At 45.8% G+C, this 26,044-nt stretch overlaps 1 protein-coding gene across 3 annotated transcripts in view; it reads left to right on the top strand.

The window, feature by feature from the left end:
• Positions 1-26,044, top strand: part of PPFIBP2 (PPFIA binding protein 2) — a 154,920-nt gene that overhangs the window by 74,056 nt on the left and 54,820 nt on the right. For 2 of the 3 annotated variants that reach the window (XM_044258747.1, XM_044258744.1), the window contains 3 exons: positions 5,583-5,675; positions 9,603-9,716; positions 21,713-21,844. In XM_044258747.1, coding sequence (XP_044114682.1) covers positions 5,583-5,675; positions 9,603-9,716; positions 21,713-21,844 — 339 coding nt within the window. Of the gene's footprint in view, positions 1-5,582; positions 5,676-9,442; positions 9,524-9,602; positions 9,717-21,712; positions 21,845-26,044 lie in introns of those variants that run through there. The other variant, XM_044258746.1, reaches the window with a different exon arrangement.

Here is a 26,044-nt window from a genome sequence, read left to right on the forward strand (position 1 = left end):
GGACCCTGGGATCATGATGTGAGCCAAAGGCAGAGGCTTTAACACACTGAGCCACCCAGGTGCCCCTGATCCCCTTATTTTTAAGGTCTGCATTTTTCACGTTTCTAAGAAGTTTGGTATGTGAGTGGTACTTCTGAGCTTGAAGTCTAGCCTTAGCAACTGTGACATCTCCCCTATGCCCGGCAACCCTGGCTCACTTGAAATTGGTTTTCTGGATTTGATTAAAAAAACCCTTGACCAGGCAGCTTGAAAATACTACACATTTTCTCTTGTTTTCTTCTTCCCCTAAAAACACACATCATCTACGTTTTTAATGACTGAAGAAAGGGAAACCTCCCAAGACTTACCTAAGACCAGGGCTTACCCTGGCTCATTGTTAAAAATCTCCATGTATTTACAAGCAAGGGACCCTCCTATAAAATGATCTGACCAGTTGGGACAGTATATGAACTGTGGCCAGGGTCCTGAAGGAACTGGCATTCACAGCTTCTTAGAAGCACTGAAGGAAATAGGACTTTACCTAGTGAAGACTGTAGATCTTGATAGCAAAAAAGGGAGGGCAGTTGTGTCTTGGACCCCTAGGCAGCAGCTCTGAGAAGTGGCTGTTGGCTCCGAATAACACCAAGATGGCTAGAGCTGTCACACTGGAGAGCCGATTGCCTTGGGCCTTTCCCACACCCCCTGCTTGCATACCAAATGATACCCCTCATGTGACCTCTTGTCTGCCCCACTTGACTCTTCTGGAACCAGGCCTTTCCCTATGTTCAGAGAAGTGAGGTGCTGACCGGAGGGTCCTCTAGCACTGGACAGGGGAATGCTGTAGAAGTAGCCTACCCCATGTCCTTGAGAATGGACAAGAGCATGCTTGGAGGGCAGAGGCTAGCCAGACTGTGGATGAACCCTCCTGGGGTTTCTGCATGTCTTCTGGCCTTGGCATTAAGCACTTCATCCAGAACTCCGCAGAGACCTAACATGGCTATCCCTTGGCCAAGCTACAATGGCCAGGCCAAGAGTGAGCAAGCATCATGGAATCTAAGCAGCCACCAGAGTCAGAGGGTGATGGTTCTGAGGAAGCCGCCAGGGGTGATGTGGCTGACACGCTCATGCTTAACTTCAGTTGGACTTGACTTCCAGATTAGAACAGAAATAAAAAATTCGAGTTTTATGATTGGTCATTAGTTAGCTCTTGAAATTCTCATTGTGCTCGTTTATAATGTATGTAGCACATACTACTTAGAGCATTAGTAAAATGCTCACCAAGAAGGAAAAAATGTGGTCCTGTAGATCTGACTCAAAACATGGGCATCTTTTCTGGGACAATGGAAAAATGAACGCGTCCTCTGCTGTTTACTCCACAAGCATGATTCCAGAGCTCTTAGGTAGCAGTGGGTTCTATGTTGTCACTTAGGCATTTTTTTCCCCTCCCAACCTAAAAATATTTTGTTTTTTGTTCCTTGGGCTGTTTGTACAGATCTTTACAGATACTTCATAGGTGTCCTGATCAAAAACATTGCCTTTTTGTTTTCTTGCACAAAAAAAAGTGAGTTAATTAAAACTGTCAGTATAAGGGAGGAACTGCTTCCAACTGTACTTTGGTCGTTTGGCTTAAACAATGCTGTTTAAATGATTTCCATATTTCCGCAATCATTCAGAAACGGGAAATACTAGTGCATCCCTCTACAAAGAATATCCTGTACTTGTATTCCCACACATTTTTGTGATTAACGACCTAACTGACCCTCTGCATTGATTGCTCTGTGAGGTAGAACTTTCTCCATTTAAAAGCTGGGAAGGCCCAAAATGAGGGATTCTAGCTGAGATCACACATGGTTAGTATAGCCCTACCTCCTAGCCATTCCTGGCTGTCCTTCTGCAGATGTCCTACCTGTGTGGCAGAAAGCTGTAGGAATTCTGTATTTGCATATGGAAGCCCCACAGCAGATTCTCCAGGGATCCCCTGCCTTGAATTCCAGCTGGGCAAAAGTGGGTGTAGGGGACCCACAGCTCTTGGCCTCCCACTCCTAGACTCCACATTTGTCCTGCTATGTAAGACAGGTCCGTCTTTCAACATAGCTTCTTAAATGGTGGTTAGGTGGTTTCATGTTATCACCCTTCATTTATTCATTTCCCATTCATCCTCTTAGCCCTCCTTAACCTTCCTGTTTATTGTTGTGTTTTCACTTATTTTTGTATCTCCCCCCCAACTATCCCCCACCATGCGTGCCCAGTGAATACCCATGGGCCTCATGCATCTTGTAACATTCCCTGCCTTAACCTTCTTGCTCTACGTGGAGAATCATGGAGACTAACAGGAGGGGGAGAAGAAGTCCTCCATTTCCCACATGAAGGAAACTGGGTGCCATTTTTATCCCAGTATATCCCATGCAGACACGCTCTGTGCCACAGAGTAGATCCCTGTTGGACCTCAGCGAGGGTCCTGATTTTAACTACAATTGGCTCAGAACTGACCATTCTTTCTTCAGCTGCCAGTTCAGAAAATCAACAGTAGGCAGAATTTCTTTGTAACTTTGTAACTGTATTCTCTCCAGATAGCAGGAATTCTTTCTTGTTGCCCAAGAAGTAAGTGTCACTCAGTTGCTTTATCACCCTTTGAGATAAATGCATGGGCCAGGGATTTTGGATTTTGGATTCTGGCAGCGGAAACTCGGTTTGAACCACTGCAGATTAGAGGCAACCAACAGGAAGGGTAGAAATGCATTTGCTGCCTTGAGACCACATGAGCCAGAGGTGAGAATGCCGCTGGTCTCCTTCTTGGCTCTTGTTTGTGTTTCTATGCATGTTGGCTTCTTCGTGGAGTCTTCTTGCAAACCCACATCTTCCCATAAATGAGGACATTACTAAAGACAAACCTGATCAAACCTGAGAACCTTCTACACAACCAGTTCAATTTTCTATCCCAAGTTTAAAATTTCAGAGGAAGGATCCACACATCCATGCTGGGATCAGGTGGCTGGGAGGGGTGAGAGTATCTCTAAGAAGGTGGCAGCCCTCACTTGTGCCATGTAGTTGCAGTAAACCTGATGATCCGGCCTGTTCTGGACAGACCAAGAGGAGATTCCAGGGTTCAGAAGAGTTCTTCGTATTGGTCTTCATCTCCACCCCCCGCCCCTTCCTGAGCAAGAAAGCAAGGGGAAAATTGTCTGGAGACTTTTTGTTTGGTTTGGTTTTTACAACTAATGATAGTTCTTTTTGGGGCTTTAAATGTCCATGGATAATCTCATCCCTAATTAAAATTCAGTGTCCCCCAAGAGAGAGAAAGCCTACTTTATTTTTTGAGGCTGCTGGCAGTCAACTCTCAGTGCATGAGGAACTTACCAAGAGTAAACTTCTTCTTCACCAACCTGATTCTGATGAACTGTGAGGTTAGCATCATAGATGTTGGTTGTCTACCCCACTGCATAGAGTCTCTCTCTGAAAACTTTGAAGCCTGTCCTTTCTGTAGGAATAGTTACATTTCTCCTAGGCCGTCATTTTGACTGTATTCACCATACTGATCTGGGCATCTTGAAACTCACTGTGCTTTGCTTTTTCCGCTGGCTGCTAGAATAGATCCAGATTTTTTTTTTTTAAACTACGGTCTAGCATCTGTTGGAGACTCTAATGGCATGCATTGGTGTATTAACTGAGCTTACGATATCAACTTGATTTCGGGTCAGTTAGTAAAAATAGCTGTGACTCTGGGTGACTGTACAGGTAGACCTGTAACCTGAGGGACGTCCTGGGTGCCATTTGCCTGAGGCACAGCGATGTGGTGACTTGCTGGAGTCTTGTGCCAGGAGTCTTCCCTTTGGGCTTCTCTCCCTGACCACCCACAGAGAAGTGGCAGCCAGCAGTGCTGGGCGGCCCCTTACATGTGCTGACTGTGGTCCTGGGGCAGGAAATGCAAGGCTTCCCCTGGGAGCCTGGGTCCTTTTTTCATCATCATGTGAGTTGTTCCACAGAGAGGCTCTTGACCTGCTGTTAGCAATTATTTTCCTCTCCTTTAAGGGTCTGAGAAAACATGGGTGATAATTATATCCTCGCTTACTCATCAGAGTTTGACTGTGTGAGGAGCAGAATTAATGTCACAACAATAAACTGCCATCCTCACAAAGAAGTCATTTGTGATTGTGAAGGCCCTTTGTCTATGGTATGAAAGAGCTTCCATAACAATGAACAAGACACAGACTAGAGAGCGCTGGAGCCCAGGGCAGTGAGGGCTGTGGCACAGCCGCCCTGGGAACCGTCCCCCAGCCAGCCCTCCCCCTGCACCTCCAGCAGCAAGTGATTCTCTATCAAGTGATGTGCTAGGCCTTGAATGTGGTACCTATTTCTCAGGCCCTGTTTCTGTCCCAGGACTAGGACTGGCTCTGCCTCTGCCCTTACTTGGTGTGCACTGGGGAAGGGGTGGGACAAGGGAAGGAAGGAGTGCCCTTGGCAAGCCCATTCTGAAGGTCAGAACGTAGGGAAATGGGCTCAGAATGGGGCCACCTCCAGGCCTCTGTACCTGGGTTCTTCTCTGACCCACTCCTTTGCACAACCATGATTTGCCTTTGGAATGGAGGATACTGCCTCATAAACCTCAGAGCATTTACTCCTCTGGACCAGCCCAGATTATGATGATTGTCACTTACCCATTTAGCAATAAGATCTGCTTTTTCAGGTTGCCAAACCCCTGAATGGCCTACTCTGGGCCTCTGGGTTTCGGCCTTCCATTAAGCATGGAGGGAGTGTGGATGGCATTAGGCCAATTCAGGACCATTGGCAGCCACCTCTCTCCCTCCTCCCTGCCTGGAACCAGGTCAGACACACCCAAAAAGTGCCTTCAGCCTCCCGTCTCTTGCTCAGAGCATTTTATAAATCCTGCTCTGCCCCCCAACCCCCCACCCCACCATCTGCCAGTTCACAGCTTCTCCCACTCGTCTGTTTTCCAGCTTCTGGTTATTTCATTTCCTGTTAGCTCTTTGAGGTCCCTCTGACTGTCACTTGGGTTCTTCTTGGATATTTTCACCTTTTCCTGCAGTGTTGGAGCTGAGACAAGCAAACACACTACATGCCTTGCCGCTGGGTCCCCCATCCTCCATGTTCCCCACAATGCTCCAGACGGGCCTCCGTGCTGTGAGCAGAGCCTCGGCTCTGGAGAACACTGGCGTGGGAGTCAGGAGAGACCGAGATCTGTGCAGGACTGGTTCCCACATAGTTCCTTGGCGAATGTACCAGCTCCCGGGCCTCCTCGAAGAGTAGACTCCTCGCCGTTGGGGCCTCTGGCGGGCTGGGCCTCCTCCTCCACCAGACGCAACCCGACATGCCCAGTCAAGTGCAGCACCACTGGGTCTGGAGTTCCATCGAGGCCTTCCCGGCCAGGGGTGAGGTCATCCAGGGGCTGGTGTGGCCAGCGTTCAAGGCACACCTATCAGTGGTCCTCTCTTAGTAGTTTTGAAATCCTGTTGTTTCCTGTTTAGGTAGGTGGTTTGGCACATGTAACCAGTGAAACTGTCCTCACAAATTGCATACTTCATTTGGAAACTGGGAAGATGTTTTTCCAGCCTTTTAAGTACATAGTTTTTTTTTCCCCCTTTTAGTCCCAGGTAAATCACCAAGGTGCTGCTAATAATGAAACGTACCAGGAACGCTTGGCACGTCTAGAAGGAGATAAGGAGTCCCTCATTTTACAGGTGGGTCCGCTTTCGTGGGAAACAGCTTATCTTGTTACCTCCAGCTCTGTACGTACCCTGAGTGGGAGGGAGGCACAAGAGGTTTTTTCTGTTGGATCTATTCTCTTTGAAAGTGTGTGTTTTTAAAAAGACTCTTCCTGAAACAAAACAGAAAGTAACTGAAGCCACAGCTCAGTTGGAGTTGGCCTTGGGGCTGTGAATGCATTCATTTATTCATCTTGTACTGTTTGAGCACCCACTTCTTCTATACACTGGGAGCTCTGTGGCCACGCTGATAAATGAGGCCCTGTCCTCTAGGAGCCCAGAAGCCTTGTAAGGGAGATAAGATGTGTCTTCCTGGTTCTAATAAACCAGCCATGAGTGATAGGGACATAGGGTGGATACTAACTGGATCAGGCCCAAATCATCTGGAGCTGGATCCAAACTGATCCCTTTGAGGCCAAGTCCCCTGGGGCTAGTAACACGGGCTCATGAGTGAAGACTTTCTTGCTTCAAAGAGAGGAACTCCAAAACTTTTTATGGAGAAAGATAGTCAAGGAACATTTTCTGTTCTGAAGACTCAGGTTCCCTGGCAGGACAGAACATTGAGCCTTCTTATGTGAGGTTTGTCTCTGTGGTAGGGAGACAAACAGTGGAGAATCCACTGTCTTAGCTCTCAGATGTGTAAATCTAGCATTTGTACATTGCCAGACACTGTGATTATGGATTTGGAGAATAAGAAGATGACTGTTCCAATCTTGGCTCAAAAAAAAAAGCTTTTGAAGGGTAGTAGTGAAACAGGATGGGGGCAGGTAGGGTTCTGGAACTCTCTGCAGGCTGTGGGCTTTAGCTTAGAGTAGTGGAATGAAGAGGTTGCCATATGTTTGGCTTTTTTCCTTCTATTTCACCTTTCTATTTCGTTTTATGAATCTAAGAGTAATAAATGATAATTTTAGGAACTTTGGAAAGTCAAAAAGAGTTTTAACATTTTTTTTTGAGTTTTAACATTTTGACCTTTCTTCCTTGACATTTTTTTCCCTGTCCTGCCCCATTTTTAAAAAATTAAGCTCATACCAAATATACAATTACATAATTTTGCATTTTCGGGGATTTTTTTCTCCATAATTTGCTCATTAAAAAAGATTTGAGTGCTCACTCCTTGGCAGACACTGGTTTTAGGTGCTAGGGTTGCAATGGAGACAAAAATAAACCAGCTCCCTGTTCTTACAGAGCTTGTGTGTCTGTGTCTGTGTCTGTGTGTGTCTATGTACATGTATATGGGTTCAAGTATATACAATAAACCAATACGTAAAATGTTTCTGGCAGTGATAAATACTATGGAGAAAAAGAAAGCAAGGTGAGGATTGTGTAGTCAGAGAAGACCTCCCTGAGAGGGGGAGTCCTGAAGGAGGCTAAGGAGGGAGCCCTGCAGCTGCCTGGAGAAGCACATTCCAGACAGAGGAGGTAGTCTGTCCAGCGCACACCCTGAGCGAGGACAGTGCTTGGTGTGTAGGAAGGAGCAAGCGAGGGTCTTTGTGGCTGGAGTTTATGACCATGAAGAAGTCTGGTAGGGAACTGCCTTCACAGAGGTAGGAGGGGCTGGGTTATATGGGACCTTATATCACATGTATCTTGAGGGATGTGTATAACTTGAAAGTCCATCCCAATGACACGACTAATCAGAGTGTCCGGTTTAAATTTTTATAGCAAACAGGGTGATCTCGCAGACGTTTGAAACGGTTCCCTTCGTGGAGGGACTAACATGTTCCTTTTTAAAGGAATTTAATTTAATAAAGGAGTCCTGTGTGATAATGTTCTCTTTGACATTCACAGTTTTTTGTTTGTTTGTTTGTTTTAAAACATCCTGTCTCCTTGGATAATCCTTATTGCAACAGTCCTAACACAATTGGGAACCTGCTGATCATGGAAGTCAGAGGTGGATCCTTGTGGTTTCTGTTCCAGGAGCTTGTGACCAGACTTTCAGAGCTGCTCTTAGGTGATCACTCTGTTTTGTAGTGGGCCCCCATGGAGCTGCTAGGCCCCTCAACTTGGTAGAACCTCTCGCTTCACTTACAAGGCAGCTTAGCCAGAATGAATTAATTGAAGCACTTGGTCCAGAATGTTTTTCCTGGGTCTACTTGTAGAGGAGCAAGGCAAATCACACATAACAAAATACTTTGTTTTCAGAGTAAATTAAAAAGAAACCCCAAATCTTCTGTGCTCACTTCAGCAGTATGTGTACTAAAACCAGAATCTTTTCTATCTTCATGAGAATCTAATATTTTTAAGGTAAGGCTTTTCACCCCCTCCCTTTTTTACCACATCTATATTCCCTCCAACGCCTAAAATTATGGCTAGCATGTAGTAGGGACTCAAAACGTATTTCCTTTTATTGAGTAAAGGTCACATTCTAGGATCTTTTTTTGTCCCAATTTTCTGGGCCTCTCCATAGTCCTTCTGAGTATTCAGTTTTGTGAGGACACTGTAGCCCTGTATATCCTGAGTCATGCACAGCCGAGCTCTACAGGCTATGGAGCGCAGGAGACCTCGGATCATTCCTCCGGGTAACCCCAGCGCATGACTCTGAGGTGTGGTGTGGACAATATGTGTTAATCCTCATAATCAGATTAACCATCACACATTCCTCCCAAACAGAAACTCTGGAACCCAGGGAGATTTGAAAGGCCACCCCAAAGAATCTGTACCCTTTTGAAGGTAGGGTTGGTAGTTAAAAAAGGCCAGAACTGCTGATAGTGTTGGGTCACGAGGATTGAACACTCCACCACAAAGGTTTGTGTTTCACATGGGCCCAAAATGACAGAAGGTGCCTGTTTTGGGGACTGTACATGGAATATTAGCACACTACTTACCAACTTCAGGAATATATTCCAGTCATTCTTTAATCATGTGGGAATATGAAAATGAAAGGCTTAAAGTGGCATTAGTAGATTTCTTCCCTGTAAAGTGAGCTTTATGATTGATAGTCTGTTCAAACAGAAGTGAGTAACTCCTTCACACTCCGGCTATCATTACAGACTGAGAAATCGCTTAGGATAATCTATATGTAAATGGCCACGACCCCACCACTGGTTAAAAACCCGAAGTGTGTAAAGGATCTCAGTTTACCGGTCATTGATTTCTCTGTTTGGGGAGGCCACTCATTCTCTTTCTTCGTCTTCCTGCTCTGAGGCGCCTTTTTAATAAAAAGGAGGATCCTGGAGCAGTTTGCTGAGAGCAGGCTATGGAAATCCTCTAGGTATGTATTGAGGACATAATTTCAGTGACTGATATAAGTGGATTTTTATTAATTCCAGTAGATATTCTGTGTGATTTTTTTAGGTGGAGGACTTTCCCGCCGCTCTATGTGCCGTGGGGCTGGTGTGTGTTATGACTTAGAGTCAGGTTTTGGCCTGTGAGGCACAAACACCTCCCCGAAGCCAAGTTCTGTCAGTGCTAATACATGCCCTTTACATCCCACATTCCTTAATTGCTTCAGAAGCCCCGCCTGATAGGTGAGCAGTCATCACACCCTGAAGAGAGAGGGAAGGTCATTGGCTAGTCTCCCCAGGAGCTTGGCTTGCCCTTCCACACGAGGTGGCAGGAGCCCTGGCAAGCCAGCCGAGATATGCCTGGAGGTCCAGACTGAGTGAGCTCGGTGAGCCGACTGAGGAGCAGGAGGCCAGCCCGGAGGCAGCGCGCGTGACTGTGACTGCTGGGTGTTTCTCTCTCGAGTGCCTCAAGAGCAGGGAAACGCGGCAGCGTCAGTGAGGCAGCGGTGAGGTAGGAAGGCAGCTGGAGTTTTCTTCATCCAGAACCCCCAATCCTCCACCCGTGGTGCGCTGCCTGCCAAAAAGGAAAGCCATCTTTACGTAAGGATCAGCAGCCTGGTCTCACAGCCCCAGGTGAGCTGTCTCTGCTCCTCCAGCATTGCTTTATTTCTTGGGACAGGTGAGTGTCCTCACAGACCAAGTAGAAGCCCAAGGAGAGAAGATCCATGACCTGGAAGTGTGTCTGGAAGGACACCAGGTGAAACTCAATGCTGCTGAAGAGATGCTTCAGCAGGTAAGGAGGCGGGGGCGCGGAGGGCGGGGGCGCATGCGCGTGCGCAAGCCTCGGGTTCTAAAGCCGCTCCCGTGGTAGTCCCTTTCTGTGTCCAGGTCACCGCGCTCACTGCTTACTTCCCCATCCTGCCTGGAGGTGGGCTGGGCTGTTCCATGTGCGGTGATTATACAGCAGGTGAAACCAGCCAGGAACTGAGAGTTGCAGGGGAGGAGAGGGAGGGAAGGACTGGCCTGAGAGGAATAACCTGTTGGGCAGGTTAGACAGATTCCCAGGTGGCACTTTCTCCCGGGGTTCGGGTTCAGGGGCAAAGTCACCCTTCTCTTCTCAAGGCACAGCTTCACAGTGGGTGGCATCTGGGATTTTAGAAAGGCAGTTCATTTTTTTCTTTTACTTTTTTTTTTTTCTTTTAAGGTTTTGTTTTATTTATTGGAGAGAGAGGGAGATAGCGAGAGAGAGCACAAGCAGAAGGCAGGGAGAAGGAGAAGTGGGCTTCTGCTGAGCAGAAGGATGTAGGGCTGGATCCCAGGCCCCTGGGACCGTGATGACCTAGCCTAAGGCAGATGCACAGCCAACTGAGCCACCTAGGCCCCCCGGTTAGCTTTTCTCCTGCCTCTTCCCATCTCACTCTTGCCCTCCCACTCTTGTAATCTTCTCTGATAGGACTTAATTAATAAAGAATATGTTAATGTTATCTAGTGGTTATCAAAATGAAAAATTGACCTGTTCTCATACCATTCAAAAAAATCTCTTCAGTGCCTTGTTTCCTTTTGGTCCTTGTTGTCATCAGATGTGCGTATAATTTACAAAGCCCTGTTCACACCACAGATAGAGTTTAGTCCTCTGATTTTGTTAGGCTTCCAATCAGCGTGAAGTTTTTTCCATTTTTAAGTCTTGCTGTATAATTTCCTTTACTATCACTTAGAAGCTTTTTTTTAGCTCAAAGTATGATAATCGTTTTTCTACTCTCAAGTAGTTTTTCCCTATTTAAAATGATGAGTTGCTGTTTTTAGGAAGGGGTGTTGAATTTTTATTCAGTCTTTTCAGAAACTGTTGAGAAGCTAATTAGAATTTTGTGAGAATTATCAAGGTGATCAGTCTGATGTCCTTGAATCATTCTTGCATTTTCACTTATTTTGGGAAATAGACACATAAACTTCAGTCATGGTTTATGCTTTGTAACTCCTGCTGTAGTACTTGGCACCTAGAAGGTGCTCACTAATTATTTAAAGAATGACAGTCCCTTAACATGAACGGGTTCAGTCAGAAAAGTACTTTCAATCTCTCCCCCAAAGCTCTTAACATTTTTTATTGTCACGATCAGCGTTCAAGTCTTTTCTTGGTTGAATGATGATGAACACAGGCTTTGAGTTTGACATTTGGTCTTAAGATAAATGTTTTGGTTCCCATGTATTTCTTAGTTTTGAGTACATTTGAAGAACTTTTTAAGAAAAGTTAGTATTTCTATGCAGATGTCTTTAAAAAAAAAAAAACAAACAAAAAACGAGTTCCAACAACTCAGAAGCTGTTTGCTCTCTAGTTTGCTTTCTTTTCAACTCTGATTAATAAGTTACCACATTCTTGGCTCTGTTTGATTTTTCTTCTTTTTTTTTTAAGTTTTTATTTATTTATTTGCCATAGAGAGATCACAAGTAGGCAGAGAGGCAGGCAGAGAGAGAGGGGGAAGCATGCTCCCCACTGAATAGATAGCCGGGTTCGGGGCTCAACCCCAAAACCCTGAGATCATGACCTGAGCCAAAGGCAGAGGCTTAACCCTCTGAGCCACCCAGCCGCCCCCTGATTTTTCTTTTTTTTTTTTTTTTAAAGATTTTATTTATTCGACAGACAAAGATCACAAGTAGGCAGAAAGGCAGGCAGAGAGAGGAGGAAGCAGGCTCCCTGCGGAGGAGAGAACCTGATGCGGGGCTCGATCCCAGGATCCTGAGATCATGACCTGAGCTGAAAGCAGAGGCTTTAACCCACTGAGCCAGCCAGCCGCCCCCTGATTTTTCTATTTAAATTGCATGCATTTTTCTTGCTCATCCTATTCCCTGAAAATCTCAATCTCAGTAGGAGTTGAATTGAGTTTATTTTTTCAAGCAGTATCTTTCTTTTGAAGGCCAGGAAAGAAAATAGCCTGATGGAAAGATCTCTAATTGCGGGAAAGCATTTTCACAAAGAGAGATGCGAGAGCCTGCTAGATTGTCAAGGCCATGTAAGCTGTGGATTTGAGATGGGGATGAGGGAGATGGGTGATTGAGTGTTACAGAACCCCAGGCAGAGACCAAGAAGATTTGAATGTGGAAGGCAAACGTGCCAGGAAGATGTCAGCAGGTTGATGTTTCAGGAAGGCAATGCCTGGTGGGTAGCCACGTAGTCAGGGGTCAGAGAACGGCTGCGTGTGGTGCCTGTACTACCTAACCACCTGTCCTGGCTGCTCTTCAAGATTGTGCCCCCCTGTCAGCGTCTCTGTGCCAGGGGACCTGATGTTAGTCCCAGCACCACCTGGGCAGGCTGTCTTGTCCTTCTAAGCATCAGCCCACAGACTGGATTTTAGACTTTTGAAAAAGTCTTAAGCTCAGATACCTTTGATTTCTTACTTATTCTAAATCTTTTTGTGTTATGAATGAGGTTCCAGGCATGGGGTTTGTGTGTGCCAGAGCTGGATGTTGTGGCCCTGTAGATTTTGAAGTGCAGTAGGTCTTATTTGTTACCTCTCAGGTTTAAAGATCTTCCCAAACTAACCAAAGTTATTATTATTTTTTAAATTTTATTTATTTACTTGAGAGAGAGAGAGCACGCATGTGTATACACAAGCAGGGGGGAGGGGCAGAGGGAGAAGGAGAAGCAGACTCCCCACTGAGTAGAGAGCTTCTATATGGGGCTCAATCCCAGGACCCTGGGATCATGACCTGAGCTAAAGGCAGATGCTTAACCAACTGAGCCACCCAGGCGCCCCTAAACCAAGTTATTTTTATGCTCATCACTTTCCCTGTGTTCTTTCCATCTTTCAAGGATAAAATGAAGGGAGTGTGGAACACTCACTTTTGGCACATTCTGGGTTCTGGTCATAGGACCCATTTGAGCCTCAGCTCCCACTCATGTGTGTGCTGGTCTTGGTGGCACCTGGGCTGGAGATGCTTGAGTTCTCCACTCCAAATCCCCTGTTGAACATTCTGCTGCACATGCTGACCCTTTCCTGAGATATGCTTGGTGCTCTTTGAAAAAGCACCTAACTAACTCTCTACAGTGCTGAGGTGGAGCAGTGGATGGCTGGGACCCCATTACACACATGTCCTGGGAACTGGGGGTAGGAAGATCCTGGACTGCAGGGCTCTTGGCTTCTGGTGATAGGAACAGGAAGGACTCCCAGCCTTGAGGCAGAGAAGGAAGGCAAACAGTTGCCTCTTTTTGCCAGCCCTCAGAGATTGTTCTTGCCCTGAGCCAAGCCCAGCCTCTTGCTCCACGGCCCAAAGGGCTCTGAACAAGGTCCTTTTCAGTCAATGTGGAACTGCCTGTTGACACTGACACCCTTGGGGACTCTGTTCCTGGCCACACTTCTCCAGTGCACGGAGTGGCCTTGTCTGCAGGAGGCAGCCGCTACTTGCTTGGAGCTGACTGCCCATGTAGGCCCAGTGCTGTTAGATACTCTCATTTTTCACAAAAGGCTGGGAATCCAGATTTTTTTTTTTTTAAGATTTTATTTATTTATTTGTCAGAGAGAGAGAGAGAGTGTGCGTGCATGTGCACAAGCAGATAGAGGGGCAGGCAGAGGCAGAGAGAGAAGTAGACTCCACGATGAGCAAGGAGCCTGATGCAGGACTCAATTGCTCCCAGGATCCTGGGATCATGACTTGAACTGAAGGCAGTGGCTTGACTGACTGAGCCACCCAAGCTTCCCTGGAAATCTAGATTTAAGATAAGTCTTTCTATTTTAAAAACACTGGCAACTAATTTAAATGGGGGGAAAAACCCTACATGTGGACCACATCCCGCATACCTACAGGCCAAGCGGGGCCCACAGACTTCTAATCATCAGCCCCTGCTCTAGACTCCACCCTCTCCACTGGCTAGAGTGCTTGTGGGACTTTCAGAACCCAAACCCAACCACCATAGCCCCAGCCCTGTGCTTACTCACATAGGCTCCAGCAGCCCCACCAAGCCACATCTCCCCACAGCTGTTTGTTCCCCTCCCTCCAGGAGCCCAAGATGGGATCCAACTTGTGAGCCGCACACTGCTCCACCCACCCCTGCTGGGTGCTGATTTCTCAGTTCCCATCTGTCTTTTTCAATGTATTAATCCATCTGGTCTCCAGAGGGAGGGAGCGTGAAGACCTTGGGGTTGGACAGACCAAACCAGGGCTGGTCCATGTGAGCATCACTTAGATGATGGACCCATCTGAGGGCAAATCCTTGTCTGCAGCCCTCTGCAAGATTCTGGGTGCAGCTGTGAGCATCTTTGGGGACTGCCTCTTGGAAGCATTTACTCAGCTATGGTCTCAGACTCAGTGAACAGGTATGGATTTCCCAAGGAACCTTCTCCACTAGAAAGAGTCATTTTCCAAGAAATCTATAAATGGGTCTTAGAGAGACCACAGACTGGATTTTTTTTCCCCAGGTCTGGGTAGTCTGGGTCTAGGGGCTGACCTTTGCCTTCTCTTTCCTAAGCAGATCAAGGCATTGCCTAGCAGTGTCTCTGAGGGCTACACTCTGGGCTTTCCAGAATTAGCACCCCAGGAACACAGACATGAAGCAGCAGTCTCCTTGTCATAACTAGCTCAGACTAGCAACAAAATCTGTGTTACAGGGCAGGTTCTTCATGGCCTGCTGATGCAGTGAGGTCCCTGGTGGCTTTTTCTAAAGTGCCTCTAGAGTCCTGCCCAGCACACTCCTCAGCCTCTGACCTTTCTCCAGAGGATGATGACCTTAAGGAAGAAGCTGATGCAATGTAGTGGTTAATACACTTTACACAGAGCTGGCAGTGAAATTAAGTGCTTTCCAGGGACTAGCCATTTACAGACGTAGTCAGTGTCGAGCAGAAAAGAGGATCAGTGTCAAAAAGGAAACAGGCTAGAGGAGCCACATGGGGAGGAAGAAAGGATGCAAACCTCCTTGTGAGGACACACTCCAGCTTTGGGGTAATGTTAAAGGACACCAGCCTTAATTTCAGTCCTACCACTGACCTGGAGTCCCAGGTTTTAGACAACCTCATTGTCTGGGCTGCCATTTAGGTGAGGTTTGGAGAGACAGATTTTGGCATTTGGAGTCAGCAGACATGACTTTCTATAGACTCACCTCTTGCCGTTGATCTGGGAAAGTCGTCAAACTTGGGTTCTTATGTATGGAGAACAGGGATGACAATATGGGCTCTACATTGCTCACCTCTTAGAAGTGGAGTATGGCTATTTCAGTTTCATTAAAAAGAACTATCTTGGGCTCCTGGGTGGCTCAGTGGGTTAAAGCCTCTGCCTTCAGCTCAGGTCATGATCCCAGGGTCCTGGGATCTAGCCCCATGTTGGGTTCTTTGCTCAGCAGGCAGCCTGCTTCCCCCCTTTCTCTGCCTGTCTCTCTACCTGCTTGTGATCTCTTGCTCTGTCAAATAAATAAATCAAATCTTTAAAAAAAAAAAAAAAAGAGCTATCTCACAAATCACCAGTTTTAAGACATTGAGTGTGGGGATTTGGGGCCCAGGATACCCAGTTGAGTGTGGGATAATGGGTCCAGGCATGTACACTCCCAAGGGTCATCAGCACCTGGCTAATTTCCCAAGAGCACCTTTAAGGAGGTATTTCTGTCTCACAAGGAATATTAAACAGAGCTCTGTACGTGATCCTGTGAGAGCACAGATCTGTCTTAGGAGATAGGACACTTGAGGCACAAGTGAAGAAAATGCCAATTATTTGCCAGTTATTCCCTAAACCTACCCCCCCCGGGAGATTTCTGAGGCAGAAATAACTGCTTTCCTCCAGTTTATCTTTGATGTAGCTCCTCCAGTTTATCTTTGATGTAGCATCTTCATACCACAGCATGAAGTTAAGTGCTTTCCCCTCCTTTCACAGGGTAAGGAGACTGAGGTTCAGAGGGATGGTTTCATTAGTGGGGACCGGGTCTGGACTCGAACCCAGGTTGACTACAGGCACTTCTCAGCAGTGTTATTCACAAAAGCAGCTTTTTGGCATTGCCTAGGCCTCTTACTTCAAAGGGCAAAGGGACACATGTTTTCTTTCATGTCTTTCCATGGCCCAGTCTTTCATTCTGGTTTCAGATTGCCGGTCTGGCTCCAGTCCTCTGTCATTGGTCAGTAACTCCCTGGGTCAAGTTCCACACTTAAAGATGGAAGTAATTGCTTCAAGATGTGGCCTTTAAGGAGAGAATAAATTGAAAGGCCATTTCTTTTTTATCAGCTCCAGTCTCAAACTGAGCTTTGGAAAAAGGAAATGACGTGTCTCTCTGAGATGTAAGCTTTTATTCCCATCTCTGGGAAAGATGTATTTGCCCTTCTGGAGGAGGTTACTGGTGGTGGTGAAGCGAGAGGGGTGAGTGATACTTTTGTTCATTGGGGTTTTTTTTTCTGAAAGGTTCATGACCTAGTTCTGTGATGCTTCATAGTAACAAACACCACCTGCCTCACATAGCACCTCCTCCTCTTCGTTTGCACTGTCTTAAAACAATTGGGAGAGTGGAAGCTAATGCAGCTTATGAAACCTATCCCCCTTATCTCTAGCTCCCTCCTTCCCTACATTTCACCTCTCCCCAACATTATGGTAGCTGCATGATTCCAAGAGATTCCCAGCCAGATCCACCCTGTAGATCCGAGCAGGGACCAAGCCTTGCTTTGGTGCTCCAGACAAAAAGGCTGGATGCAGAGATAACTCCAGTCTTCAGGATGAGAGATGGGGATCCAACAACCTTTCTCTTAAGGCACAAACTGAGTAAAAGCATCTAGCAAAGGAGGATGGAAGAGAAAAAGATCAGGAAAACTGGAAGGATGAGAGGGAAAGGAGTATCTTAGACTGTTAAGTGGGTCAAGAATCAACAGTTGAAAGCTGAGAAGTACAGGTTGTATCTGAAAGTTTGGACATTGGTCCCCAGAACCAGATCTGTTTCTGTGTGCTACCTACTGAGGGCAAAAGCTGGGTTGCAGGAATGCAGACATCTTGTGGAGAAATGATGTGAAAGTGAGGAAGAAGAGGCAGCAAGGGTAGATTATTCTTTTAGAGCTTGGCTGTTAAGGGGTGAGGGAGAGATTGGAGAGAGAGTACATTCATACCAACAGTGCACAGAGAGCATGCATTTGGCTAGCGAGAGCAGAAGGGAGTTGATGGTGGTTGCTTCAGGGGAAGGCAAGGTCAAGAGGGAAAGTTCTTTTGAATGTCAGAAATTTGATCATGCTTATAGCCTGAGGAATGGGAGCTGATGGTGAAAGAGATTAAATGCCTGTCAGAGTGGATGATTAATAGTCCTACCCTAGTGTAGCACAGACTGGGTGGGAACTTCCTCACAGGCAGGACAGAGGTGAGGGAGAGTGTAGGACCAGGTGAGTAGGCATCCTTCAGAGGGAGAAACCGGACCAGGACTCTGAGATCACATCCAAACACTAATGACTGACCAGGGAGGTAACTTGGAAGCCTTGGACATCAAGCTGTGTGGAGATGGCATGAAGTCTGGAGAACAAGAGATAGTCAGCAACAGGAAGGTGGGTGAGATGGGGCAACTTCAGGGCAAACTCCAGAATCATTGTGTCCTTGAACATATGCTTTTTATGTACAACCTGGAAACTTACTGGGCTTCAGAGTGGTTCTTAAAAGTGAAAGAGCTCAACATGAAACCTGGACTTGCTTGCTCTAAGCATGGATTTAAGAGATTTGAATAAGAGGTGTTTCTGGGAAACTTTGAAATAGAAAGGATATAAATTCAACGAATGATCAGATTATTTTTAAATATCTTTTCACTAAACAGGAGAGGTTATTTGAGAAGAGGGAGAGACAGTGGGATTTGTGGCTGGAGGAGAATGGGAAAGATTTGGACGAACCAACCAGAGACAAATGCAAGGGTGCCAGGTGGTCTTGGAAGATCAGCTATCATTAGATAGCATAACTTTGTATGGAAACCAGCTGGCATCATTAAGTGTCATTTAGCAGCAGTTTTCAGGCCATGGAGACTAGAAAGATAGACAGAAGACTTTGAGGTTTGGCATGGACTGGTCTCTGGTAAAGCAAATGCACTTCAGGTCTGGGGGCAGGGATGAGCTGGATAAGGAATTTTCTGGTGCAAATGTGATACAGTTGAAATGACCTCAAGCTGTGGAATGGATAAGGAGGCAATTATTATTTAAGGAAGTTGATAAAATAGTGCCCACAGAAGAAATTAAAGATTATTCGAGTTACTAATTGGGAAAATTTAAAGGTCAGTAGACTGTGGCCAAAGGAGACCATTTCAGAGCTGAAGATTTTAGAAGCAGAACAAATGCGTTCTAGACAAAGGCGAGGGCCAAGTTGTGATAATCCCGGTGAGAAACTGAGGCAAAGTGGAAGCAAAGCCCATTGGCATTGCGGTCAAGAAAGCTGAAGCCAGAGTGGATATGGGAAGACTCACAAGAAACGAACAAGGATGTTGAAGTTACAGAGGAAATGGAATGTGCCCAAACTAGGTAGAGAAATTGTTGATCAAAAAACACAAAAGCCCTGAGGAAAATGGGAGACTGTCTTGGGTTCTGGATGTCTGGGAGAAGTTGCTGTAAACGAATGGCGCTGCCTTAGAAGAGGAGGGCAGGTGTAGATAGTCTGTAAGGACAGTAGTGGTCTAGAAACAGGGAAAAATTGTCCAGTAAGTTGGTTTGTCAGAGCGGAGTGGACTGAGCTTGAGATGACTGGGGAGGTTAGGGCTTAGGATGTCCAAGTCAGGATTCAGTTTATGCTGGAGGGAGAAAGAACAGTTGAGAGTGTAGGGTAGTTAAACCCTCTTAGGACACATATGATAGAGTATTTAGCATGTACTAGTGGCTGGAGGCCATGTGAGCCTGGAGATGGGAGGTGGATCTGGACTGGGATGAGCTTGTCCAAGGCTGGTTTTGAATTCAAGAAGTAGGACGGTACTTACTGATGACCAGGATGAGGGGTGACGGTAGTGAAATGTAGAGGCATATGTTAACAGATAGACTTGAGCGTAATCGCTAATAACTGGAATGTGCACGTGAAATGTTAGTGTGACGAATTGGAACCCCGGCATGACCAACTGGAAGGGCTATTGGAACTTTAGGACGACCAGTTAGGCTATTATCCTCAGCTGGAACATTGGTGTGACCAATTAAAACAGTTAGAGGGATTCTGGCAAGAGCAGAAATAGAGTAGATTCTTAGTTTTCAAGAGAGATCTATTCTGAGGCTTTTTTTGAATCCCACCAACGCAGAGTCATGAATGCTAGTTAGTAGACAGATTGCAGCTTATGATACTCAAGCACTCAGTGGGCTTTGTATTTAATGGTCATATCACTAGGCCTTGACATCTGGTAGATATTTAAAAACATATTTGTCGAGTAAATGATTAAAGTCTCATGGAAGAATATTTTCTCAGTTGTTGGTGCTCCAAAGCAGTTGTCTCATGGACCCTGATTTGTAGAGTTGCTTGTCTGTCTCTTTGCCTCGGTGGCTGAAATGGTTATATAGACAGTATGGTCCACCTCTAGGAGTCCACAGAACTTTAGGGTAGGTGTTTGGGTTTTTTTGTTTTGTTGTTTTTTTTTTTTTTTTTTACCAATGATGGCTCCAGCTTTAACTTCTTTTCCTACCTGCTTTAATTCTATGATTTTACATTTTAACTCAAATTGTCCTTTTTTCAAACAGTCTCAAATCATTTTTGGAACAAAGCAGGTTTATGAAAGGATGGGGAGAGAAACACAGAATGAGATGGTGGAGGCCGAGGGGAAGGGGGAGGAGTAAGGGGGAGGTAGGAATGAGTAGGTAGTGTCGGGAAGATTGCATCTTAAGATAGTCTTAGTACCAGGCCCTGGTAGAAAGTGTGCGCTTGACCAAATCTTGGCAATTTGAGGTGCGCCTGGGTGGCTCAGTCAATTAAGTGTCTGCCTTCAGTTTAGGTCATGATCCCAAGGTCCTGGGTTCAAGCCCTACATGGGGCTTCTTGCTCATCAGGCGTCTACTCTCTACTGCTCACCGCACTTGTGCTCGCTCATGAACAAAAAATCTTTAAAAATCATGACAATTTGAGTGGCAGTTTCCTTGACTGAATGAATATTTGTTGATTGGCTTTTTTTCAGCATGTATATTGTTACTTCCCTTAAAATTCTTGGACTTCTTCCTTTGTTTGGGAGACAATGTGATACATTAGACAGAAATGAGTTTTGGAATCCAGCAGATTTTGGTTTGAAAACGGACTCTCCTTGCTGTTTTTGAGTGGTATGTGTCTTCGGCCAAGACAGGCCAATGTCTGAGCCTGGTTGCTCATCTGTTAAATTAGGATAATATTTACTGTCCCATCACTAGGAAGGTTTATTGAGAGCATGTATGCAAAGTACCCAGGGGGGTCGGGCACAGAGGAGGCACTCACTGAATCTGTGTGTCTTCTCTCCTCCCCCCTCCAGCGTTACCCATATTTATCTGGAAGACTCCTCGTGACCAACCCTTTAGTTCAGGCACTGAGTGTTGCTGCCTCTGCCCTATACACTGGCTTCAAGTCGAGCTGAAACAAAGAGCTGGCCTCTTCCGCCCTGTGCTCAGTGAGCTCATTTTGCTGAATTTCTTGATACTCCTCCCCTCAGATTAGCAGATAGATAGTTTGTAGCGTGGCTTTCTGAGACCCTGAGGGCCTTTGTGTAGGGAATCCTGTATTCCCAGTTAAATCTCTGTCCTGATTTGGTTTGTGGTCTGAGGACAGTTCAGGATATATGAAATCATAGCTGTAGATCACCCTTCTGGTACTAAGGTTGGGTTGCCCAAGAGAACCTAAAATGTTCACCCTGTGACAGGATAGTGTGTCTGTTCTGGCTGTTCATTTGGCTGGTTAGTCTCCAAATCGCCCTATTGTAATCTTTTAGCTGGGAACTGTGTATCCAGTATCTACCACGTGCCCAGATTTGGGTGCTTATGGACCATTGTCTTTTGCCAGTGGAGAAGTGTTGCCCCGGACGTTAGGAATGCTCATGGTTTTTGAGGGCCTACATAATCCCTAGTAGTTCCCAGCAGACATTTTGTCTGTCACCTTTGTTTTTTGTCTTATTTATGCTTATTATGTGTATGTATCGATGGCAGGCTGTTGTATACTACTGTTCCGGTGATGGCAGGTCTTAAAACCTCCTCTAGCCCGGCCTTACAAAAAGGAAAGATTCCTACTTACTCCCTTAGTGGCTCAGGAAGCTCCATACCACATAGGCTAGGAAAAATCCATATCACATACATAAGATTCTAATCATTCACTAAATACTCATCGAGTATCTGCTGTATGCTCTAGCTCCCTCCTAGGCTCATTGTAGTGAACTCTTACAGTGAAATTTGTTCAGGATGTGGGTTAAACATTGAGCCCAGGAGATGATTTGGAATCCTTGATTTTGAAAAATATATTGTTGATGTAAGCTTGATTTTGTTTGTTTGTTTGTTTGTTGTTGTTGTTTAGATTGAGAGGACCTGTTGGTTTGCTGTAAAAATAGAGATAGAGAAAATGCGGTGTTTTTTTTTTTTTTTTTTTTAGTAAACCTGTCCATTTTTCTGTACTTGGAAATAATGGTTTCTAGAGGCAAACGTTTTTTTTTTGAGTGCTATAGTCCACATCGTTTCTCAGAGCACAATGGGTAGTGGCAGGGGCTGTGCTCTCCCTGAATGACCCAGGAGCAGCCCAGGTCCATCCCTACTAGACCTGTGGCTCCCATGTAGCAGTCTCAAGTCTGTTGTCCCACATATAACTTAGAGATTGCCTTCTGCGCTCTGGATGGAGCTACAGTTGCCTTGTTGCCAGGGAGGCTGTGATTTTGAGATCTGGGTTTGCTTGCAGGAGCTGCTAAGCCGCACATCTCTTGAGACCCAGAAGCTCGATCTGATGACTGAAGTTTCTGAGCTGAAGCTCAAGCTGGTTGGCATGGAGAAGGAGCAGAGAGAGCAGGAGGAGAAGCAGAGAAAAGCAGAGGTGAGTGTGATATACCAAATTCTGGGGGGCGGGGGGTGGGATACGTACTGTTCTAAACTCAGAGCAGGGGAAGCTGGTCTAATGTGGACTCAGGCCATCTGGTCAACCCCAAGCCTGGCAGCCAGAAGTGTCTATGCACAAGAGACGCAATGATCTGTTAATACCAAGTTATCAGGTTTTGCTGTGGCTGCAAATTTCAGCTGTGCCCAAACCACCCAGTTTTGGCTCTAAGGCTTTATCCTCCCTCAAGCTGCTGACAAGGGTGGAAGGGAAAGCAGTAGGTGGGGAAGGATCAGATGAGATGTGAAGGGACACAAGATGTCCTCTGTGAGAGCCAAGGTAATGACCATGTACTGGGATGAAGTCTGCTGCCCAGTAGGCCACTATCCCCATATCAGAGGAGCACATTTCACAGACCCAGGTGGAACCCTTAGATTATGTGCTTCTTTTCTCCTAATAGGTCATAGGAACGAGCCCATGCAATGTTTTCCTGCATTGTTCCTGTTTTTGTTTCAGGCTCCATAATGCCACTGGCCAGAGCATGCCAGACTCCTTTTTGGGATGAATGTCTTAGATAAATTCTAGGCTCAGAGCTGCTTCTGTTGAGAGAGAATATCCTGTTTTAACCTTAGATAACCACCTTCCATGTACCTCTACCTCTAAGTTCCTGTGTTTGTACCTGGCAATGTAAGATGTGGAAAGAAGATAGGCTTTAGGTTTAGAAACACCTTGATTCAGTTACTGACCTACCTGCTTAGTAGGTCTTTGAATTTCATTCAGCAAGCTAGCTGCTTAATTTCTCTGAACTTCAATTTCTTTACCTGTACAATGGGTAACTGGGGGAAGTCCAAATCAAATCACAAAAGTTAAGTCCCTGTCACAGTATCTGGCATGATATAGGTATTTGGTTTATCTTCATGCACATGCACATTTGCACTTGCGCGTGCACACACACACACACACATTTAGGAAATCTCCAAAACCTAAAAATTGATCTTGTTCCTTTCTATTAAGTACCATCATTGTGTGCACTGAAACCTGCCCTATTGCTGTGTTTACTGGGAAAACACTGGTGATAGAAGATACTTATAATATGTGGGCAGTTCTATGCATTGCTTTTGAGAAGTTGCTCATTGGTACATAGTGTTGCCAAAGGAAGAACTCTCCATTACACTGAAGACAGTGTCTTCTAGTGCTTAAGAGTACAGGCCCTCCAATCAGATCTTCCAGCTGTAGCTTTGAGATCTTAGGCAAGTCATGTAACCTCTGCTTTTCCTCTGTGCAATGGAGAGAGTAACGCTTGGGATTTCCTGGCTGATTCTGAGGAGGGAACAAGACCTTGGGTGTGTAGTCCTTAGCATGGTGCTGGACACAGTAACATAGAGCTTTTATCTATTACTTAACCAATTGTCATTAAGCATGCTGTGGATGGCAGTGTAGATTGAGGTATATTGAAAAACTACAAAGTCACACAGATTGAAAGCTTATCTGGGTGAAGTGTTAGTTGAATAGACTTTGCTTCTTAAATGTAAGAAAAGGAAAGAGGGAAACTGAATTTTCTCCAGGTTTAGAGGGTTTTTGTTTTTGTTGTTGTTTTGTTATTGTTATTGTTGTTATTATTGTTGTTTTTGCTTTTTAACCAGTGTTTCAAGTTGTGTGATTACATGTGAACATACATTGAGGCTCTGGCAACAGAATTCCGTAAACTCTGAGAAGTCTTAAAGTGTCAGAGATAACTCAAAACCACTTAAATTTAAAAGAATAGGTAAAGCTGGGGGGTATTAGGTCACACAACTTGACATGTCTAGGGTTTAAAGTCCCATACCATTAGATCCAAGTGACCTCTGGGTGCCATTAAAAATCAGCTGTAGTGTATAGCTAGGTTCTGCTTTAGCCTTATTCTCAGGAGGTCTCAGGATGGCCCTCAGCAGCTCTAGGTCCTGCCAGCCAAGCATCCTGTGCAGAGAGAGTCTCTTTCTTAGAGGTTTAGCAAAACCCCCCAGATTACATCTTACCGGGCCAGTTTGGGTCACATGCCTGCTTCTGAACTGTAGGGAGCATGTGCGTGGGTGTGAGTCCATCTCGGAGAGAAGGCAGAGTTAGTACCAACCTGGGACAGCTGAGTTCCTTTCTGGGGAAGACAGGGTGGAAGGAGAGCTCCTACTTCTGGGCCAAGTACAGCTAAAGCAAGCAGTCATTTTGCTGTTTGCTTTATTTTTTTCTTTTCTGAGGGATTATGTTTCAATCCGAATTCTTTGTTTTTGTGTTCCACTGGGCTATTCATGCCTGAAACAACATAGACCCTGAGCCTCTGGCCTCAGTCCTGCCAGATAACAGCCCTTCCCAGTTGTAGTACAAACATTAGGTTTCTACGTGGAGGAATTCTTTTAGGCTGTTCCAACCTGTGATATTCCGTGAACAACCACATGACTTGAAACGCACTTCTCCTTCTTAGAATTGAACGTAATCCTTGCTGGTATGCTCAGAGGCTCTGCCACGATTTGCATTCCCTGGAACCCCAGAGGCTTAAAACCCCGGGGTGGTGGGGGGTATAGTTCCCCTTTGTCATGCGCGTGGACGTGTTAGAAGGGGGCATTTAGCTAAAGCCTCCAGAAGCTGTATTTACATGAATAGGGACAATGCTGCTTCCCAGCCTGCACTGCTGCTGGTTTTTTTCCCAGTGAATATACTTAGTCCAAGGCCTCATGGCTTGTGGTTTGGAAAGGCAGGACCTTTCTCTTTGTTTTGTTTGTTTTCTGGGGCAGCAGGATCTGAAACTTCCTCCATATAGTTCAGGCTTTATCCTCAGATTCCATTTTATGTTTCAGTGAAAATTGAAAAAGGATGCTGTGAACCAGAGCATTGCAGGCTGCTTCTTTCTGTCTGGCTCTGGTTCCTCCTGAAGCCTGTATCCCGCTGCCTCTAGAAAGGTATGGAAGTGATTCTAGATGGAAGTGATTCTAGAAACCTGAGGACTTTGGAGGTGCAGGTTTCTTGTCAGATTGAGAGCATCCTGCAGCCAGCCTTGCTTAGGAGTCTGTCAGTGAGATGTGGGTGAAAACCGGGTTTTCTGTTTACCTTTCCTCGTGAGCCTTATGCAGTGTTTCTGGGTCGTTTCAGGAGACCCAGGCTTGGATCAGTTAGGTTTACTCCTGAGAAGCAGGACTGCTGAGGAATGGCTACCATGGAAAGTAAATAACAGAATTGGGAGGATGGAACATAGAAGAGCCAGAGGCAAAAGGAACCCTCTGGGTGGCACACTGTGTCACAGGCAAGTCCTTCAGGAGGCATCTTCCTTGGAGCAGGAAGTCTGGTTTCCCCCAACCCCTGGAGATGCAGGGGGGCCTGCAGCTAGATCCCTCTTTGGGATCCAAGAGGGCTGCGGGCTGTACCAGAGCACCCTGTAAAGAACAGAGCAGGGATCCAGCAGGTCCTGGAAAGCCAAGTCAGCCCAGTTGATCAGATCTATACACAAATATGAAGAGAACCAGAAAGAGTCTTTAGGATTTCTGGCAGAAAACAGAATGTCTTGCAGCATGGGTGGTGGTGTCATCCTTCTTCCTTCCTGTGGTTAGTACCTTGGAAGGGAGGGATTCTGATTTCTGAGCTGGGACAACCAGAGGGATGGACTTGGAGCACAGAGCAGGGGCTAAGAAGGTTGTATTTGCTCTGGGACGAGCTGGCATGAGCAGGAGAGTTGCAGGGTTTTTATTTATTTTGATTTAGGGATTTTTATTAACATGGGAAATAGACACTCCAGCAATTCAAAAATTAAGTGTTCAAAAAGGTATATGCAGCAGAAAGTCCCCTTCCATGCCCCCCAAGCCCACCGTCGGGAACCACTGTGATCAGTTTGTTTGTATTGTTTGTCTTCTCCCAGAGTGCTGCACCGATGAGCAAACTTGCAGATTTTATGTGGAGATACATATGTGCACACACATTCTCTCCCTTGTTCTTATACACATGCCCACTACTCTAGACCTTCTAATTTATTTATTATTTTTTTAAGATTTTATTTATTTATTTGACAGAGAGCAGAAGCAGGGGGGAGCAGCAGGCTCCATCCCGGGACCCTGAGATCATGACCTGAGCTGAAGGCAGAGGTTTAACTGACAGAGCCACCCAGGTGCCCCTAGACCTTCGAATTTGGCACTCTGGGAGTTTATTTCATACCAAGTATGTTTTTCTAAAAATGTATTT

This window comes from Neovison vison, chromosome 7 (assembly GCF_020171115.1).
Source record: "Neovison vison isolate M4711 chromosome 7, ASM_NN_V1, whole genome shotgun sequence".
NCBI lineage: Eukaryota > Metazoa > Chordata > Mammalia > Carnivora > Mustelidae > Neogale > Neogale vison.